At 44.6% G+C, this 20,980-nt stretch overlaps 4 protein-coding genes across 4 annotated transcripts; all 4 read left to right on the top strand.

The window, feature by feature from the left end:
* Window positions 1-1,312: 1,312 nt before the first annotated feature.
* On the top strand, window positions 1,313-3,575 carry O0I10_012102 (uncharacterized protein; the record flags this gene model as incomplete). Its single annotated transcript, XM_058492048.1, has 4 exons — window positions 1,313-2,423; window positions 2,490-2,597; window positions 2,672-2,749; window positions 2,806-3,575. The coding sequence occupies 4 exons, from the start codon at window positions 1,313-1,315 to the stop codon at window positions 3,573-3,575; spliced, it is 2,067 nt and encodes a 688-aa protein (XP_058337202.1).
* Window positions 3,576-4,995: 1,420 nt separating this feature from the next.
* Window positions 4,996-5,623, top strand: O0I10_012101 (uncharacterized protein; the record flags this gene model as incomplete). The annotated part of the gene is made up of 2 exons (XM_058492047.1): window positions 4,996-5,169; window positions 5,219-5,623. 2 exons carry the CDS (start codon window positions 4,996-4,998, stop codon window positions 5,621-5,623), a joined length of 579 nt encoding a protein of 192 aa, XP_058337201.1.
* A 462-nt stretch (window positions 5,624-6,085) lies between these two features.
* On the top strand, window positions 6,086-6,789 carry O0I10_012100 (uncharacterized protein; the record flags this gene model as incomplete). Its single annotated transcript, XM_058492046.1, has 3 exons — window positions 6,086-6,294; window positions 6,354-6,572; window positions 6,621-6,789. 3 exons carry the CDS (start codon window positions 6,086-6,088, stop codon window positions 6,787-6,789), a joined length of 597 nt encoding a protein of 198 aa, XP_058337200.1.
* Window positions 6,790-15,990: 9,201 nt separating this feature from the next.
* On the top strand, window positions 15,991-17,874 carry O0I10_012098 (uncharacterized protein; the record flags this gene model as incomplete). Its single annotated transcript, XM_058492045.1, has 4 exons — window positions 15,991-16,702; window positions 16,768-16,875; window positions 16,950-17,027; window positions 17,084-17,874. 4 exons carry the CDS (start codon window positions 15,991-15,993, stop codon window positions 17,872-17,874), a joined length of 1,689 nt encoding a protein of 562 aa, XP_058337199.1.
* Window positions 17,875-20,980: the final 3,106 nt, after the last annotated feature.

Genomic DNA, 20,980 nt, shown 5'->3' with positions numbered 1-20,980 from the left:
CATAAAGGGAGCTTGTTGACTTGTTGCCCATGGTCCCTGGACATCTTGGTAGATGCGTAACTTGTCATTATATGCCGAAATACTGCTTGTATAGGTTACCACGAATGTCCCCAATGTATGCTACCGTACGATCTCCGTTAGTATTTTGGGAAACAATGATAATTGAAAGTAAATACGTACCATAAACAATGCATTCAACCAAGTTGTGTACTTCCATGGTCTAATAATACAATGAATGCAATGGCGTGCTTTATTGCCTTGTGACACATTTGAGCAAGGTCAAACTCATCACCATTGTGCGTTGCATCCTTGTGATTTACATGCCATGCTTAATCCCGTCCAATCCATCCACAAGGTCAAGTGCAATAAATCCAATGGCGTCGCTAGACGATGATCCTGCTTTAATCCAATATTCCGTTACCAAGCCTCGGATGCTGGTATACCTTATACATACCATATATGAACGTTGAAACATCTTTTCATGCTTTGCTCTTGCTGCAATATCACGTGATGAGGTCGCTTGATAAAGGTTGCTAGTGTTCATTGTAAGAAGGTCATCGAGATGGAATGCCAACCTATCCCTTTGCTACAAACCTTTCAAGTGGTCTTACTTGCCTTGTCAACAGAGGATTCGTTCCCACCCTTGAACAGGATCTCTTTCTCCATTCCTGCTGAAGGTTGCTATTGTCGCCATTGCTGAACCACAAGAGCTGCAACAGACATGCATATGAGAATACACAACGAAGAAAGGCAAGTTTGCTTTTACACGCTAATAACACGCTACTCACGTTCATACACACCTTTTCTCACACATCGCTTGCTAATGAGGGCTTCCATGTCGAAGCACGATTGCGGCGTTGGGTCTGAATGGACAAGAAGCAGCAAGAAGAAGACGAGTGCACACCTACACCCACCCTTCGAAGTTAGTCTCTGCCCTTCATACACTCATACAATACCTACAACAACCTGTGGTAACGCTTTCATAAACGTATCTTTTATTATCATCATATACAAGAAGCGGTGTTCAAGGGGGGGAAGTCAGGCTATTGCTGCGGTATGGCTATAATACAACTACACCTAACAATACCACCTTGCCACTACCACACCTATACCCTTTTATTAGCAAGTGATATAAAGATAGTTTAGACAGACTTGTTTACCCATTCCAACTGCAATTGAGAAGGATCATGACATTGGATTAGGCAAATGGGGTGAAATGGGGTGACGTGCTCTTGGTAATAAAATAGACGTTTCCAGCTCAACGAATTTCTTCCTCTTTCTTCCCAACTTTTTTCAGTCTGCTACTTTCATAATGCTCTGCTTCGCGCTTTCCGCTATTTCTCTCTGCTTTTCTGAACCTGCTCTTCTTGTTGCGTTTCCGTTTGCTTGCCTTGTGCAGCTTTTGGGTGTCCCTGCCGCGTTCTCGTTTGCCTTTGGCTACGTTCTTTCTCACTTTTGGCCTTCTTTTGTTGCCTATTGGTCCTCTTTTGTTGGCTTCTTGAAGAAGTGCATGTCCATTTCCAACCCCCGTTCTATGAAACGTTTGCTTCAAGCAAAACCAACCTCGAACTTCAAGTCGCCTGTGTCCCCACCTTTGGCTGGCCTTGTTGTTGAATGCCTCTCTCCTCGCGCGGAAGGTCTTCAAGTACGCTCTGTTCACGCTGTACGCTTTTCTCCTTCTTTCCGTTGTCCTGCTGGTGTTCCCTGTGTCCATGAGGGTAACCAAGTTGTCTCTGGCTGTTGCGTTGGTCTTGGTGCTGCTCTTCGCTCTGCTTCTCATGTTGCTCCTTCTTGTGTTTCGGCTGTTGGCGATGCTGTTGGTGGTGATTCTCTTGTCGTTGGTGATTCTGATGTCCCTCCCAGTGGCGAAGTTGTTGGAGGTGATCCTGTTGATGATGGTCCTGTTGAGATTCCTGCTGTTTCTTTTGTTGGTGATGCCGTTGAAGCTTCTGGTGTTCGTTGTGCTGATGATGGTGTTGTTGAAGACACTCATCCCGTTGCTGCTGCTGATGATGACGATGTTCCTGTTGGTGGCGAAGCCCTTACTTTTGGTGGTGAAGCCGTTCCTGTTGCTGTTCGTGGTGCTGATGACGCTGTTAGTGGTGAAGCTGTTGATGTTGCTTTTGCTGGTGAAGCCGTTCCTGTTGCTGTTCGAGGTGCTGATGACGCTGTTGGTGATGAAGCTGTTCGTGTTGCTGTTCGTGGTGCTGATGACGCTGTTCGTGGTGAAGCTGTTCGTGTTGCTTTTGGCGATGAAGCTCTTGGTGTTGATGAAGATGCTGTTGCTCACGTTGGTGAAGATGTGCCCGCTGTCCTTGCTGTTCGTGGTGTTGCTATTGCTGATGATGCCCCTGCTGTTCCTGCTGTTGGTGACGAAGCTGCTGTTGATGGTGTTGACGATGATGATGTGTTTGACGAGCTTGGTAAGTATATATCCAAAGTCGTTCTTCCTAAATTATACAAGATTCTAACAATTGAATCCTATATAGCCTTCCTCTTTCACCACTTGAGTGTGGATGATCCATTTGATGAGGACACGCACATGGCGGAACCTGTTGACTGGCGGTATGTGGAGCCACGTGATGATATGGATGTTGGTAAGTGGTACCTTTAGCTACATGGATTGGCAAGCTGAAAGACATATATACTCACATGGGATAATGGTGTTTAGATGACGATTTGCTTTCCGTCATGTCAATCAGTTTGGGCAACTCTCCTTTCTTCCATGACGATGATCCAATTATGATTGGTAAGTGTGAACGTCTCTTATATAAACATAGCATCTAATATGCAGCTATTACTTAGATATGCCTTCTCCTCTTTTACCACCACGGCCCGCAACACCTCCTCCATCACCTCCACCATCACCTACGCCCATCCCTATGGAGGTTGATACAACCATCATCACTACCGCCACCACCACAATCACCACTAACACCGCCACTACAACCACTCCTATGCCCAATCTTATCCCTGATCCCATTCCTGTCATTGCCACCACCACTACCGATATCGTACCTATTACCACTACTTCCGCTACCGCTATTGTTACCTCTCCTCCTCCTAGTCCTCCTCTCAATCCCGCTATGTCATTCATTTTATCACGAATTCAACACCTCCGCACTCGTACAACACCATCATCTAATTCCGCAACACCCACTTCTGCTACTACTACACCCACCACTAATGCCGCTATCACCGCCTCCTCACGTCCTCTGGTCAATACCAATATGCCACCACCACCACCTCGACCACGACGCATCACTCTTACCGTTACGCCACCCACCACATCATCATCATCCACCGCAACATCCACTCGTTCCTCTGGTATTGTGCGACCAGATATGCCTCCTCCTCCTCCACGACCACCACGAGTAACCGCAACACCTTCTTCTACTTCTCGCCGATCCTCATCATCATCATCATCATCAAACACCGCAACCACTTCAACACGTCGTGAATCCGCACAATCCCAACAACAACAACAACCTGTCACCACCACTTCCGCAACACCATCATCATCATTACCTTCCGATGTGCGTGAATCACAAGAGGCCCTTGGCCTATTTGATTGAACGAGTTTGTCGGTGCCTTTTTGGTAAGTCAAAAATGTATGTATTGTACTTTTGGAACTATTGTTTATATATTTCCACTTGCTTATAGGGGCGATTTGGTTGGTGATCCTTTTCCTTGAGGACGTTTTATGCTTACGGATGGGATGCCCTGCAGTCCAGATTCAAGGCGTGGACGATCCTCAGGTACGTTCAGCTTCATGTGTGTTGAGTGAAAGGGTCGGCATGTAGGTCTCGCGGTGGGAGGATCTGGAGGGTCATCGATGACGCTACCTTGGGTGCTGTAAGAGCCAACGAGAAGTTCCAATTGGTATCCATGATCCAGTACGCTATGTGCAAGACCTTGCATTCCTATGTCCTCTCATGGTCTGCTTGTTACGTTACCCACTGAGGTGCTTGTTTTGATCTTGAAAGGGTAAGTCAAAATACTGTTGTTGTCGTATGATCCATTTACTTACAAATGTCGCTTTTATGATGTGGGGGCCATCATGGTTATTGATACTGTGATGTGTCCCTGCATAGTGAGACCGCCTTTACATGTTGGATGATCATGTTTTGGCACAAGCGGGAATCATCTATGAAGTGGGTATCTGCAAACGAACATCAAGACATGGTGGGCAAGGCATCATAGCCTGGGGATTGGAGAAGGTTGGACGTCGTTGGATCCGGTACCCTTGGTGCAGAGGATAAGACTTTGAAGGATCCGTGGGAGGGAAAGAGGCCTGCATGTTGATTCCTTTCACTCTCCACATGGGGTTGGATGTGCCTGGGATGACATGCCGCGTCTTGTTTCTGGTTCTGTAGGGTATCCCTGTGAACAGGTTATGGTCATAGGCTATGGTATGTATTGAAATACAAATGGCTATGTCTTTTCAAAACACTAATGGATGTCTCTCTTAACAATAGGCCTTGGGCCCTTTTGGGGCTATTGTTATGAGCAGCGGCTGTTGTCGCGGAGGACAGGAGTTCTCTTTTCTTTTTATTGGTGTCGTTACCGATTCGGACATTGGGCATATGGTGGATACCAATGGGCACACGCAAGGGTTCTCTTTTCTTTTTATGGATGGTGCAATGATATGGAGGCATCGTTGTCATGGGAACAAGGCGCAAGAGTTCTCTTTTCTTTTTACTGGTGCCATCGTCAAGATGAACACATGGGTGGCCATGGTTACAAGTCTCAAGCTTTCTCTCGCTCCTTTCATTGGCATTGCGACATATTAAGAGGCTATCATCATGGCTACAACGCAAAAGGTGTCCCTTTCGAGAATACTCGATCGGTGCTATTGCCAAGTTGAACACATTTATCCCTATGGCTACAACGCAATGACATTGCATTGCATGCATCTTATTCGCGCTATTACCTATTTGGACACATTCATTGTCATGGCGACAGAGCAAAGGAGTTCCTTTTCAACCTACTGGCATGGTTACCAATTTGATCACATTGATCACCAAGGCGACAAGGCACAAGGAATTGCTTTTCATTTTATTGGCCGGACACATTTATCGCCTTGGCTACAGAGGAGAAAGACCTTTCCCTTCTATTGGCGGCGTTACCTATGAGGGTCACTTATCATCATTGGTCAAGCACAGCGGGGTCCGTTTCAATCGACGTGGTGGTGTCACTGAATTCGGGGATTTATTAGCATGGCAACAAGGCACAAGGGCTTCTTTTTCTTTTATTCGATGAGGCGATTCGTTGCGATGCAGCTATTATCTTTGATCCACTTGCATACGGTCCTGCTTGTTTCAGTAGTTGGCGATCCTCTCTGCGATACGATACATGGTTATGGCATCAAGATGCAGCTGACCACGCTCTCGTTTTATTGCCATTATGGTGGCAGCAGCACCACAATGAGGACTTGGCCTATTGTACTCTATATCCGACAAAGAATGACACGTACGGGACCGCAATGGCATTGAGGAAGGCATTGACATCGCAAACGACACAATTGTTATGGCTCCAATTGCGAAGATCCATACCTATGGCATCAAGGATGGATTATCACAAGGGTCCTTTGGATACTGGTGGCATTTATCACTTGAATTGATTCGCAACACACAACTGTGACGATGATTTTATGGCCCATGGGGGAACCAGGGCACAACTGCAGGTGTCTCTTTATGTTGACATGATATCGCATTGGCGGCATGTGCATCAAAATGATCTTTCGAGGAGGCTTTCCTGTTATGATTCGGCATCATCAAGATATTCCAATTCAATGGCATGAGGGGCGCATCACGATTGGCATTTGCAGAAGTGGCTATTGCCAGTGGTCACGATTCACAGAACATACATGGTAGCGGATGGCGAGGATATCTCATCTCTTGGTGACGGGAGCATGCTGTGAGTTGCTACGCTTTCGAATGGGGGACCAATTGGAACCAATGCACATGCTATGCCGTTATATTGGATTTTTTCATCATCTACACTCGATGTGATCAAGAAGGCTATGAATTCATATGCACATGAGTCATATGGCGTCGCAAGAGCATTCACAGTATCACCCACGATGGTTATCAACATTCAAGTCTGGATTTTTCCACAAAGCCGTATCAATCCAAAGATGCCTGGTGGTCCGTGGACCTTTTCCTATCATTGGAGGTTCATGCATGATTACGGACAACATGACAAAGACACAAAATCACGTTACCAAATCATCATGGTCGACATTGCAGCCAAAGTCAAGAACAAACCAATCAAGGATCGACTACTAAAAACGTACGTATATGATTCCAAAGCCTATTTATTACCATGACGCTTACCGTATCATTATATAGATCCAATCATGGAATGTCTGTACCATATCACAGCGGTCCTGGCGATCGATTCTGGATTTCCTATGCACAGCAATTGCAAGATTCCACATATATATTTCAAGACAAATCAATCTATGGCTCTCTCTCTATCTCACTCGTACGCGCATACACGTTCATCAATCATTTCAATCAGGCGCTCAAACAATCACAAACACAAACCATCAAAGCAAGTATCAATGGGTGAATTGGTTGGCATACAAGGTCCATGTATTAACAATGCTGTTATAGAACAAACATGCCGAGAAACAAACGTCAATGGCATCAAGACCGGTCTGGAGGATATGTATCGCTTTGTCGTTCAGGGTCACAGGGCACCGTGCGTTCACCGATTAAGAGTCGCCTGGCCGTTGGGTGCCGTGCTGAATCTGCTCAACAATCTCGACCATCACTCAAATAAGGACTGGCATTCAATATCATCAAAATCAAGAGAGCCTGAAAGAAAAGTATGTATATGATTGGCATTGTCAAGAATGAGGAGTAGATACTCATTGCGGGCTACTAGAAAAAGAAAAAAGAAGAAAAAATAAGAAAAAGAAGAAAAGTGGGACTTGCAAGAACTGTGCCAGGAGAACTTGGATCATGCTGGAATCGGTGTTTGACCACAAACGGCCTTACGTTGGCACAAGTGAAAGGATACTCAAAAGCATATACGCGCTCCACATGATAATGGGTAAGTACCTTCTGGTCATTTCTTTATCATGCTATTGCTAATATCATCATCCGTAGGTTGATTACTATGCTCATCAAAGCTGCTTTTAATCCAATGGGGGCATATCAAGTCGAGGACACAGCACCCAATCAAGGACATTAAGGAGCACTCACGAGTGAAGCAGGAATGAAGAATAACCTCTACGAAGCGATGGAAACACGCATACAGTGGAAAATGTGTATTGATATGGGCATTGTAAGTATAAAGGGCATGGGTGATCCTTTGCCAGCATGAATACTAATACCTCGGATATATGGTAGAAGGTGCTGCATTTATGAACAACGCGGCGGAAAAAGACGGCCTGCTTGAAGTTCCCCTCAACGTATTATTGAGGCATTGCTCTTTGGTGGTGAGAGCACTCGAACTAGTGGTGGTCATCAATGCCTTGCCAGATCTCTAAATCAGTATACTACTTGTAATCATACTACTACTTGTAATAATATCATACATACATATATAAGCTCATGCATAATAAAGCATGCAGGATTTGTTACAGTAGATCATGCTTTGCTTTATGATTAAGCATATATACGAAGCATTAGAATCCATAGGCTACAATGCTGGTCATCATGCAACACGTATGATTAGCTTTGAACGCACGTTCATCCTGATAGAGAATAGCAATAGAGTGAGGTGGACTAGATTTGTAGCTATATACATCATCCATGTAGGTAATACAATGCCCTCTTTGAATCGGCACAATTCATCCTGGTGCCTCTTTTACAATTACACACTGCACCTGTGTATTTGAAATACGCGAAATGAAAGGATACGATCTGCGGATACAGCGAGTATCTGGCATCCGTGGTCCATAGTGAGGTGAGGATATTTTTGAATCATCAACATGTATGTTTAAGGGTGCACTTATTACACGACCGTATTGGGTAATTCATTATCAATGGTATCATGATAAATTAAGTATGGTCTCACCCTCTTGTCAACCACAGTGACCAGGGCAATGGCACTATGTCACAAGTTTTATTTTCCCAGAAGACTATCCTCATACTGCTAGCTAAACGCTAATCCATATCATCCACCAGTATCCCAATCCAAACGCTCTTTACCAAATTGGTGATGACTTTCTCCAGCATGCGAAACCTCCAAATTCAATGAATGTATAGGAAGTCTGAACCTTGGTGAACAAGGATTTGGAGAAAAGTTCATCATCAATGCCTACCTCCTCAACCAAGTGATCACCGTCATACTGCTTTCACCAGATCCATATGTATAAGAGAAAGCATTCGAGGGATGAATCGTTTCATACCATGGAGGCAAAGGGATGAAGGCACACGAAGCCTCGATCGTGCTGAAAAACTTGTCGAGAAGTTTGGGTGCAGTGTCTGGTAATCCGAGTGCTGAAAGAGTCACATGCAAAAAGTGAACAAGCGTGTATGCATCGAAGGTAGACTTCTGATGATGACGATATTGATGATGATGATGATGATGATGATGATGATGATGATGATGATGATTAGTCTTGCATTGCAACGATTCACATGTCATGCTTGTTGCCACGCACGATATCCATGTTGCCAGGCACCAAATGCCAACGTATAATTATCTTATGGCCAAATCGCGTACCTTACTTTGTACATACCATCCCCAAATTCGAAAGACCTCGTCGTTCTCTGTTGCTGCTTTGCCGTCACGTTGATAGGATCGGTGGATACGGTGCGAAAAGCTTCGGGCACCACAATTCCGCTCTCGGGCACCACAACATTCCACGTGATTTTGGGTTGCACGTGACCCCTTGGGCACCACATTGCCTATGCTGATCCCACTCGGGCACCACATCCATTAGAATCATTCAATGCTTGTATGTATGATACTAGCCATTCACAAACACTTATATTGGGGCTATCATGTTAATAGGAAACGTTAATAGGAAATGTTCATATTTATTGTTGTTTGGTAATATTGTTTGCATACGAAGTGTTGTAGCTTGATTTGGTGATGACTTCGGTTGATGTCGATGTATGTTGCATAAAAAACATTGAAGGGCTTAATGGCATAAATATACTAGGGCTCGATAATAATAGTTGCAGCATGTATCTCTTCTTCTGTAAGCTTAGGTTTTGAAGGCTCTCGAAGGCCTTCATACATGATGACTTTTCTTGAAACAAGCTGCTGCCAAATCATGCTACTTGCAGATGCATAACGTTTCCATCCATGAGCTATCTTTGGAACAGGCGATCCGGGTTTAAGGTTGACACTAACAAAGTGAGAGCGAGAGCCAAGAAGTGCAATTGCAATGCCAGGATTACGGTTGAGGGGACATGCGTCTGGCAAGAAAGTGAAGCATTCATGTGGGGAAAAATAGTACAAGGGTCGTTCAAATGCATTAGCAAGTACATAACCTGCCAAAGGCATCATCATCCATTTCGATGTATCTTCTACGCACGAGCCATTAAACCAATGTAGGGATGTCGCCAATTCATCATAATCGGATTCAAGGCCAAAGAGCTTGCGATAGTGATCGGGACGGGATTGTAGTTCATCCAAACAACGACGACGGATAAATGGCCATTCTTCTTCATTCATCTCTAAGCCAACAGCATATGCTCGGAATCCACAGTTACCATCAGCACGAACATTCCTCATTGAAGATATCCAATCAACCATGAAATATGGTATATCCTCTGTTCTAATACTGGCAGCAACGAGGGAGTCGTTAGCTCTTTCTGCTGCTTGCTTCCTAATACATACATACTTAGTCAAAAATGCAAGGTACATATTATGGGATCTTTTCGTACACTTCCTGCTTCAAATTAAACACCACTCGGATTTTCTTAGGAGGCTGTTCATGTGGTGTACTTTCTGATGCTGGCCGTTTCCCCTCGTTTTCATCATCTTTGGGACACTCATCTCCATGATCACTCACACTTGATTTCTCTCGCTCCTGTGCCTTGGAATCAGCTGGTACCGGTAAGCGTTGGGATCCCTTGGGGCGCCCACGATGCTTCATTTTTTGAGGAGGATTGAGATCTTCAAGCGCGGTGGTAGGAGCATCTAAGATACTTTGCAATCTTTCAAGAATCCTACGTCTCTCTTGATAATCCCTCGCCTTGTTAATCTTATCTTGCAATCGATACAAGATAGTCAGAGAGTTGTTATCAGTGGCAATGTTGACATCCGCATTGCTGTTACTTGTAGTACATGCATCCTCATCTTTTTCATTCTTGCCATTTGCAATCTGGAGGTCTTTTTTCTTCATGTCAATATGTTACACGATCAAATTCACAGCTTAAAAACAAACCTGCAGTATGCTTATCCAAGCATAAATGCCATCTGAGATGTACAAGCGATATTGGGATAGGCTCGGTCGTTGGCAGAATATGATAGCATGGTATTCCAAAATTCACACGGATCTTGCAATTACATGCCAATGGCTGGGAATCGCTTTCACTTGGTTCGATAGGTTTATCCACCTTATCCTTCTTGCCCACCTTTACAAGCTCTTTCTTGATCTTATCGACGGCATATTGCGATACCTTCCCAATCAAATGCTGTAGCTTCTCTTTTACATGCTCTGGCATGAAGTGATCATGGGCCATTTTGTTTTTCTCGATGGCAATGCTTTCGTTCTCATTCTAGGTAAAGTCGTGTTAATCATGTTCAATATCATAATAGCTCATAGTTTGCTTATGATTTTATTGTACCTGTAGCCTGATAAAGCGATCAATCTCCTTGATGCCATTGACGAGCGTGCCTGAGGCGGTAAGAAACTTCTTGATGGTTGCATGAGCACCTTCAACACGGTTGGTAGTCGTACATCCAAGATGGAAAAAGTGACATGTGTGCTTGCCAACCCAAAGCTCTTCCACTTCAAGCATTCTATGGATGAACAATTTAACCTTAATCTCATAGTTGTTCTTTCGATAAAGTTCTCTAGCGCTTACCTATCCAAGTACTTAACGATTTCAGTCGACTTGCTACTGGTATTGGCAACTTCCAAGAAATCAGATTTGGCTTTTTGGTATGATGATTCATTGTCGGAGCAGATGAGACCATCAACAGCTTTCAGTAATGCCTTATGCTTTTCAACATCGCCATCAAATCCTTTAAGGCAGTTCTTTGGAAGTTTTTCCTAATGTGAACGGTGCAAAGCATAAATGTTGTATCCCGGTAAGTGGTCTTGATAGCACCAACAAGCGATGGATCATAATCAGTTACAATAACACCGGGGACCTTGTCAACGGGTTTCCAAATGAGATCATGGAGCTCCTCTGCGACCCAAGTGTATGATTCCTTTGTCTCGTTTGAAATCCATGCACCAGCAATTGCAAATGTCTTTAGCTGCTCACTTTTGGATCCTACGTTGCTAACACCAACGACATTGACATATGGCATCTTGTACATATTTGTCTTATATGTAGCATCCATGATTACTACCTCTGAAAACCTTTGTGCATTCTTAATGCAGCTAGGATGGGCAAAAAGGAGGCTTGTAAGCTGTTTGTTGCTGTTGTATTGGTAACGGACTTGATAACCTCGTGCATGCAGGTACTGTCCCATATACGCCATATTACAACCATTGCTGTTTTCAGAGATGGCTTCACGATTCTTGATATTGGATACGTCTTTAGGAATCATTATCTGGTTGCCGTCCATGTCACGCAAAGCATCGCATATATTTGATGGTGTCGCCTTTGCTTGAATCATTTCTAGTACACGTGCGAATTGGTCTTCTGTTAACTTGCGATGCTGATGGAAGATTCGGTAATTGTCAACCATGTCGTGGTTATGCTGATCATTTATAGACCAAGCTTCCCAACATCCACTCTTCGTTGGCCTGGCCTTGATTAGGAAAGGGCACTCCTTACGCCAGGAGTCACGCTTGATCTTTCGAGTCTCTTCGGTTAGGCCATGGCAGTTTTTTGGTTGTCCACCGCAACGGCATTGTAAATGCATATGGCGTTTACTAGAGTTCTTGGTCGTGACACAGTAACCTTCAGCTTTGGCAATGATTTGAGCAGCATCATATAGCTGTTTCTTGGTATCAAAGAGACGATTGTATAGCAAGGACATGTTATTACAATAGGGAAAACAATCACTATTCCAAAATCACCTTGATGTCACAACATTTATTTAGTTTTTCAATACACGCTTTCTTTATCTAAAAAAGGATACTACGAACATGCAACTAAGGGTCATACATACAAGCATTGAATGATGCTAATGGATGTGGTGCCCGAGTGGGATCAGCATAGGCAATGTGGTGCCCAAGGGGTCACGTGCAACCCAAAATCACGTGGAATGTTGTGGTGCCCGAGAGCGGAATTGTGGTGCCCGAAGCTTTTCCCGATACGGTTGTTGGTATGGATCACAAGCATCATGCCCATATAGAAAGCCAATGAATCCCTTTGTTGCACACCGTTCAAGTCGTCTTGGTTGTACCATAAACAAGTACTCGTCGCAGACCTGGAACAGAATCTCTTTCGCCATTCCTCCCGAACACCGCCATTGTTGACATTGCTGAACAAAAGAAAGTTGAAAAAGACAAACACATCAGTCTACCCAAACAAGAAAGGCAAGTAGGCTGTTATACCCTATCAACACGTTGCTTACCTTCATTGGCGCCCTTGCGCATATGGTGGTGGTTAATGAGGGGCTCCCATGTCGAACCATAATCGCGTTGTTGTGAGGTCTGGGTAAGGAGCAGCAAGGAGAAGCTGGGTAAAGGAGGCACCTTTTTGACAAACACGCGTGAAAGTTATTCACTGCCCTTCGCACATGCATGAAATACACTCCGCTATCATGGCCTACGCAACCAATCTCCATGGCAACATGGTTTGTTCAATTACTTCCTTCCAATAAGATCCTGAACAATTGGTAGAGCTTCATTCACATACGACACAAGGCACATAAACATGGTCGCTATATAGAAGATAGGACACATTGTATCATATATAGAAGATGAGCATAATAGGTGCGTTTGTATATAAGAGAAGCTTTATCAATAAAAGTAAAAACTAGCAGCTGCAAACTGGTATGAGTCATCGTAACAATTTAAAATGTCAGTGATAATGCAAGATGGACCTACGCTTTTCAATGATCAATGTTTTCTTAGTTCCAATCCATGTCATTAATGCTGGCATTTTGTGTCCTTATCATAATCCACCAATCCACCATGATTAGAACCACGAAGGATAGCGGAGGCAACACCACCTATCAGCTAGTATGAACGATTTCTCTGTATACTGATATTGACAGTGTCTTTGTGTACAAATGAAATCCATCCGCCATGGAGAATGCGTAGCGCATCTTTTATTCAACCAGCAAAATCCACTCAAGAGGGCCAATTCAATCAGTGACTAGCTCGCCTGTTGCAGTTGTATGAGTGCCGAGGTTAATTCTATCCTAATGCACACCATCCAAAACCATTGCATCGCACCACAACAGCAATCGTGTTTCATAATGCATGCTTGTTCACAAACGCCCATCACTTACTAGCTCCACCCATCTTGGTGATAATGCAAGATCATTCATCAAATGTCTAATATCGATATGGGCAATTTCATGCATACGATGCTAGTGGTCATTGAAGGATGGTAATCTGGATGCTGTGCCATCCATTCGCTTACTTGGGCGATAGCGAATAATGGCTATCAATGGTGACTCACGAGAACTTTCATTGTTCTTGACGGCTACCAATGATCTGGTTGTGTTCAATGGTAATGATGATGACAGCGCTTGCATATGGTATGATTGAAATAGCAAATGAACATAAAGACACTTCCTTTGGCATACAGGTCGCAAAACTAGCTATCTTTATTATATTATATGAGCTTGTAGGAGATCGCGTTAATGATATTCAACGTGATAAAAAAAAGCATCCAAGTTTGTATGCAGGTTGTTTTGATCTTATCGACCTTACAGTTTACGAGAGATGGGTTATAGCTCCTCTCCCATATAAATGGATTCACGCATCTCGTCACCTAGCACGTGAGGATGAAGGCATCACGCTGTAGGATCTCAATCGTCCAATCTATCCAACCTAGCAACAATGGTGTTGGTATCATATACGGCTCCTAAAGCAACGGATAATGAATGGCTATCCGACGATGGCTTTTGTCAAGAAGAATATAACTTTTGATTAATCCTTTGTTGCTGGAATGATACCATCAAGGCGAAAGCAGGTGACAATGACTATATGCTTTAGGATTCCATCATGTCCATTTTGTGGTCCTCCATCTCTTTTTCAATTTGACTCATGTAACTTTTATTTTAAAGGGCTGGAAGGCTATCCTACTACACCTAGCACGCTAACGTGGTTCACCTACCATGATCGTAAACCGAACAGCTCCTACGATAACGATATTGCTTGTATCCAATGTCCATTTTCCAGAGATCCGATGAATACATTCCTGCCAATCTTGACCTCTTCCAGGATGGGTATCCCAAGGGCTCAACATCAGGTACACGTAGCTTGTTCGCCTAAAAAATTGCACGCAGTGAATCCATAAGCCAATACATGCCATAGGAGTAACGCATAGCGAACGTATCCACCCAGACCATGTACCTCCATGCTCCAATACAACCGATGTAATGGCTTGCTTCGTTGTCTTGTGGTACCTTTGAGCATGATATCACTCATCTCCATTTTGCGTTGCATCCTTATGATTTGCATGCTATACTTGGTGCCATCCAATCCATCCATAAGCCAGGCGCCATAGAGCCAGCGATATTGATTGATCATAGGCCTGTTCTGATCCATTCGTTATCTTTTTATCTTTTGTAATGTCTCATTCCAATCCCTTGGATTATCGTTGTACTTATACATACCATCTTCAGAAGATGAAACATCATGTCATGCTCTCCTCTTGTATTGCCCACCACGTGATCACGTCGCTCGATCAAGGTTGCTTGGTCATTGTAATAATGTCATCACGATAGAATGCCAATGAATCCCTTTGCTGCCCACCTTTCACATGGTCCTGCTTTCCCTACCAATAGAGTATACGTTGGCACCCTTGACCAGAATCCCTTTGTTCCCTTTCCCCATTCCTCCTGAAGGTTGCCATTGTCGCCATTACTGAACCAGGAAGGCTGTAAAAGACAAGCATATGAGTATACACAACGAAATAACGGCAAGTTGGCTCTTACACTCTAACAACACGCTACTCACCTTCATACACGCTCTTTTTCACACATCGCTTGCTAATGAGGGCTTCCATGTCGAACCACCATTGCGGCGTTAGGTCTGAATGGGCAAGAAGCAGCAAGAAGAAGACGAGCACACACCCATACACGCACACAAGTAAATTAGCCTCTGCCCTTCACACATGCATACAATAAACAACACCACCATTCATAACGCTTTCATAAACGTATCCTTTATTATCATTATATGACAAGGGGCGGTGTTCAAGGGGTGCAAAGGCTATTGCTGCGGTATGGCTACAATACAACTACACATAACAATACCACCTTGCCACTACCAAACCTATACCCTTTTATAAGCAAGTGATATAAAGATAGTTTAGACATACTGGTTTACCCATTCCAACTGCAATTGAGAAGGATCATGACATTGGATTAGTCAAATGGGGTGAAATGGGGTGACGTCGTCTTGGTAATAAATTGCCCGTTTCCAGCTCAACGAATTTCTTCCTCTCTCTTCCCAACTTTTTTCACTGCTACTCTGCTACAATGCTTTGCTTCACGCTCTCCGCTATTGCTCTCTGCTTTTCCGAACCGGCTATTCGCCTCACGCTCTTGTTTGCTTGCCTTGTGCAGCTTTTTGGCTTCCCTGATACGGTGTTGCTTTCTCTTTGTCTCTTTCAAGACACGTTGTGGTGTTCTTTTGTTGGCTTTTTGCCCAAGCGGGTCTCTGTTGCGAACCCCCGTTCTTTGGAACGTTCGAATGACACCAATGCCACCTTGACCATGAAGTCGCCTGTTCGCCCACCTTTGTCTGGATTGGTTGTCACTTGCCTCTCTCCTCAGCTCGAAGTTCTTTCTTCTCACGCTGTTCGCTTTTCGCCCTCGTATCGTCCACCTGTTGGTGTGACATGTATCCATGATGGCAACAAAGTTGTCTCTGGTTCTTGTTGCGGTTTTGGGCCCACTTTGTCCTCTGCTCTTGCTGCTGGTGCTGTCTCTGCTCGTCAAGAAGCTGTCTCTCGTCCTGTTGTTGGTGTTGTTCCTGCTTGTGGTTCTGATGTTGGTGATGCTGTGGTCTCTGGTGATGATGTTGTTGTTCCCGCTGTTGGTGTTTCTGCTGTCCCTATTGGTGACGAAGCTGCTGGTCCTGATCCTGTTGGTGCTGTTGTTGATGACGTTCTTGCTTCTGATGGCGATATCTCTGAAGATGGTGGTGATTCTGTTTCTGCTGGTGATGACGTTCGTGTTGGTGACGACCTTGGTGCTGTTCGTGATGAGGGTGTTGAAGCCGTTGGAGAAGACTTTGCTGTTGGAGAAGACGTTCCTGCTGTTGGTGATGACGATGTTGTTCGTGGTGTTGCTGTTGCTGAAGATGTCCCCGCTGTTCTTGCTGTTGGTGGTGTTGCTATTGGTGAAGATGTCCCTGCTGTCCCTGCTGTTGGTGACGAAGCTGCTGGTGTTGGTTTTGACGATGATGATGTGTTTGACGAGCTCGGTAAGTATATATCCAAACACGCACTTCCTGAACTATACAAGATTCTAACAATGAATCCTATATAGCCTTCCTCTTTCACCACTTGACAGTGGATGATCCTTTTGATGAGGATACGCATATGGCAGAACCTGTTGACTGGCGGTATGTGGAGCCACGTGATGATATGGAAGTTGGTAAGTGGTACCTTCAGGCACATGGATTGGCAAGCTGAAAGACATATATATTTACATGTGATGATGGTTCTTAGACGACGATTTGCTTTCCGTGATGTCAATCAGTTTGGGCAACTCTCCTTTCTTTAATGACGAAGACCCGATTATGATTGGTAAGTGCGACCATCTTTTATATAAACATACAATCTAATATGCAGCTATCACATAGACATGCCTTCTCCTCTTTTGCCACCAAGACCCGCAACACCTCCACCATCACCTCCTCCATCACCTACGCCAATCCCTATGGAGGTTGATAACACAATCCTTTCTCCCACCGTCACCACTACCGCTGCAACCACAACTTCCACTAATACCGCCACTATTACTATGCCTATGCCCAACCTTATGCCCGATCCCATTCCTGTCATTACCACAACTACCGATATCACACCTGCTACCACTACTACCGCTACCGGCATTGTCACCTCTCCTCCTCCTAGTCCTCCTCTTAATCCCGCCATGTCACTCATTGTATCACGCATCCAACAACTCCGTCACCGTACACGCACAACATCATCATCCAATTCCGCACCACCCACTTCTGCCACTACTACTACACCCACCACTAATGCCGCCATCACCACCGCCTCACGTCCTCTGGTCAACACCAATATGCCACCACCACCACCTCGACCACGACGCATCACACTCACCGTTACGACACCCACCACATCGTCATCTACCGCCACCTCCACTCGTTCCTCTGGTATTGTGCGACCAGATATGCCTCCTCCTCCACCACGACCACCACGAGCAACCGCAACACCTTCTTCTTCTTCTCGCCGAACCTCCTCCTCCTCGTCATCATCATCATCAAACACCGCCACCACTTCAACACCTCGTGAATCCGCATCACAACAACAACAACCTACAACCATCACCACTACAACCGCAACACCATCATCATCATTACCATCCGATGTGCGAGAAGCACAAGAGGCCCTTGGCCTTGATTGAACGAGTTTGTCGGTGCCTTTTTGGTAAGTCAAAAATGTATGTATTTTACTTTTGGAATTATTGCTTATATATTTCCACTTGCTGATAGGGGCGATTTGGTTGGTGGTCCTTTTCCTTGAGGACGTTTTCCGGTTATGGATGGGATACCCTATAGTCCAGTCTCAAGGCGTGGATGATTCTCAGGTACGTTCAGCTTCATGTGTGTTGAGTGAAAGGGTCGGCATGTAGGTCTCGCGGTGGGAGGATCTGGAGGGTCATCGATGACGCTACCTTGGGTGCTGTAAGAGCCAACGAGAAGTCCAATTGGTATCCATGATCCTGTTTGCTATGTACAAGACCTTGCATTCCTACGTCCTCTCATGGTCTGTTTGCTACGTTACCCACTGAGGTGCTTGTTTTGGTCTTGTAAGGGTAAGTCAAAATACTGGTATTGTTTTATGACCTATTTACTTACTATTATTGCTTTATGTTGTGGGGGCCCATCATGGTTATTGATGCTGTGATGTGTCCCTGCATAGTGACACCGCCTTTACATGTTGGATGATCATGTTTTGGCACAAGCGGTAATCATCTATGAAGTGGGTATCTGCAAACGAACATCAAGACATGGTGGGCAAGGCATCATAACCTGGTGATTGGAGAAGATTGGACGTCGTTGGATCCGGTGCCCTTGGTGCAGAGGATAAGACTTTGAAGGATCCGTGGGAGGGAAAGAGGCCTCATGTCGATTCCTTTCACTCTCCACATGGGGTTGGATGTGCCTGGGATGACATGCCATGTCCTTGTTTCTGGTTCTGTAGGGTATCCCTGTGAGCAGGTTATGGTCACTGTGTATGGTATGTATTGAAGCACAAATGGGTATGTCTTTTCAAAATGCTAATGTATGTCTCCCTTGACAATAGGCCTTGGGCCCTTGTGGGGCGATTGGTATCAGGAGCGGCTGCGGTCGCGGAGGACAGGAGTTCTCTTTTCTTTTTATTCGTATCGTCACCGATTTGGATCTTGGTGATATGGCGATTACCGTTGGGCACACGCAAGGGTTCTCTTTTCTTTTTATCGATATGGAGGCATCGTTGTCATGGCAACAAGGCGCAAGAGTTCTCTTTTCTTTTTACTGGTGCCATCGTCAAGCTGAACACATGGGTCGCCATAGTTACAAGTCTCAAGCTTTCTCTCGCTCCTTTCATTGGCATTGCGACATATCAAGATGCTATCATCATGGTTACAACGCAAAAGCTGTCTCTTTTCGAGAATGCTGTATCGGTGCTATTGCCAAGTTGAACACATTTATCGCCATGGCTACAACGCAACGACATTGCATTGCATGCAACTTATGCGCGCTATTACAGTACCTATTTTGGCACATTCATTGTCATGGCGACAAAGCAAAGGAGTTCTTTTTCATTCTACTGGCATGGCTACCAATTTGAACACATTGATCACCAAGGCGACAAGGCACAAGGAATTGCTTTTCATTTTATTGGCCGGACACATTTATCGCCATGTTTACAGAGGTGACAAGACCTTTTCCCTTCCATTGGCGGCGTTACCTATGACGGTTATTTATCATCATTGGTCAAGGCACAGCGGGGTCTCTTTCAATCGACGTGGTGGTGTCATTGAATTTGAGCATTTATCGGCATGGCAACAAGGCTCAATGGCTTCTTTTTCTTTTATTCGATGAGGCGATTCGTTGCGATGCAGCTCACCACGTTCTCATTTTATTGGGATTATGGTGGCAGCAGCAACACAATGAGGAATTGGCCTATTGCACCTTACATCCAACAAAGAATGACATGTATGGGAGCGCACTGGCATTGAGGAAGGCATTGAATTCGATCACGTCACAATTGGTATGGCTGCAATTGCGAAGATTGGTACCTATGGCATCAAGAAATGGATTATCACAAGGGACTTTTGGACACTGGTGGCATATATCACTTTGATTGATTGGCAACACGCAACAATCACGGTGGTTTTATGGCCCATGGGGGAACCAAGGCACTATTGCAGGCGTCTCTTTATGTTGACATGGCATCCCATTGGCGGCATGTGCATCAAAATGATCTTTCGACAAGGCTTTCCTATTACAATTCCGCATCATCAAGATATTCCAATTCAATGGCATGAGGGGCGGATCACTATTGGCATTTGCAGAAGTGGCTATTGGCGGTGGTCACGATTCACAGCACATACATGGTAGCGGATGGCGAGGACATCTCATCTCGTGGTGGCTGGAGCATGTTATGGATTAGTACGCTTTCGAATGGGGGATGAATTGGAACCAATGCCCATGCTATGGCCTTGTATTGGATCTTTCCATCATCTACACTCGATGTGATCAAGATGGCTTTGAATTCATATACACATGAGTCATATGGCGTTGCAAGAGCATTCACAATATCAACCACGATTGTTATCATCATTCAAGTCTGGATCTTCTCCACAAAGCCATATAAATACAAAGATCCCTGGTGGTCTGTGGACCGTTTCCTATCATTGGAGGTTCATGTATGGTTACGGAAAACATGACGAAGACACAAAATCACGTTACCAAATCATCATGGTCGACATTGCAGCCAGAGTCAAGAACAAACCGATCACGAATCGACTGCTAAAAATGTACGTATATGATTCCAAAGCCTACCTATAACCATGACGCTTACCATACCATTACGTAGATGCAATCATGGAATGTCTGTACCATATCACAGCGATCCTGGGGATCGATTCTGGATTTCCTATGCACAGCAATTGCAAGATTCCACATACATCAAAACAAATCAATGTATGGCTCTCTCTCTATCTCTCTCGTACGCGCATACACGTTCATCAATCATTTCAAACAAGCGCTATATACAACACAAACACAAACGTCAAAGCAAGTATCATTTGTGAATTGGTTGGCATACAAGGTCCATGTATTAACGATGCTGTTATAGAACAAACATGCCGAGAAACAAACGTCAATGGCATCAAGACCGGTCTGGAGGATATGTATCGCTTTGTCGTTCAGGGTCACAGGGCACCGTGCGTCCACCGATTAAGAGTCGCCTGGCCGTTGGGTGCCGTGCTGAATCTGCTCAACAATCTCGACCATCACTCG

This window comes from Lichtheimia ornata (genome assembly GCF_029851405.1).
Source record: "Lichtheimia ornata isolate CBS 291.66 chromosome Unknown scaffold00111, whole genome shotgun sequence".
Classification (NCBI taxonomy): Eukaryota; Fungi; Mucoromycota; class Mucoromycetes; order Mucorales; family Lichtheimiaceae; genus Lichtheimia; species Lichtheimia ornata.
The sequence above is the reverse complement of the archived record's forward strand: the minus strand, read 5'-3'. Positions and strand labels throughout refer to the sequence as shown.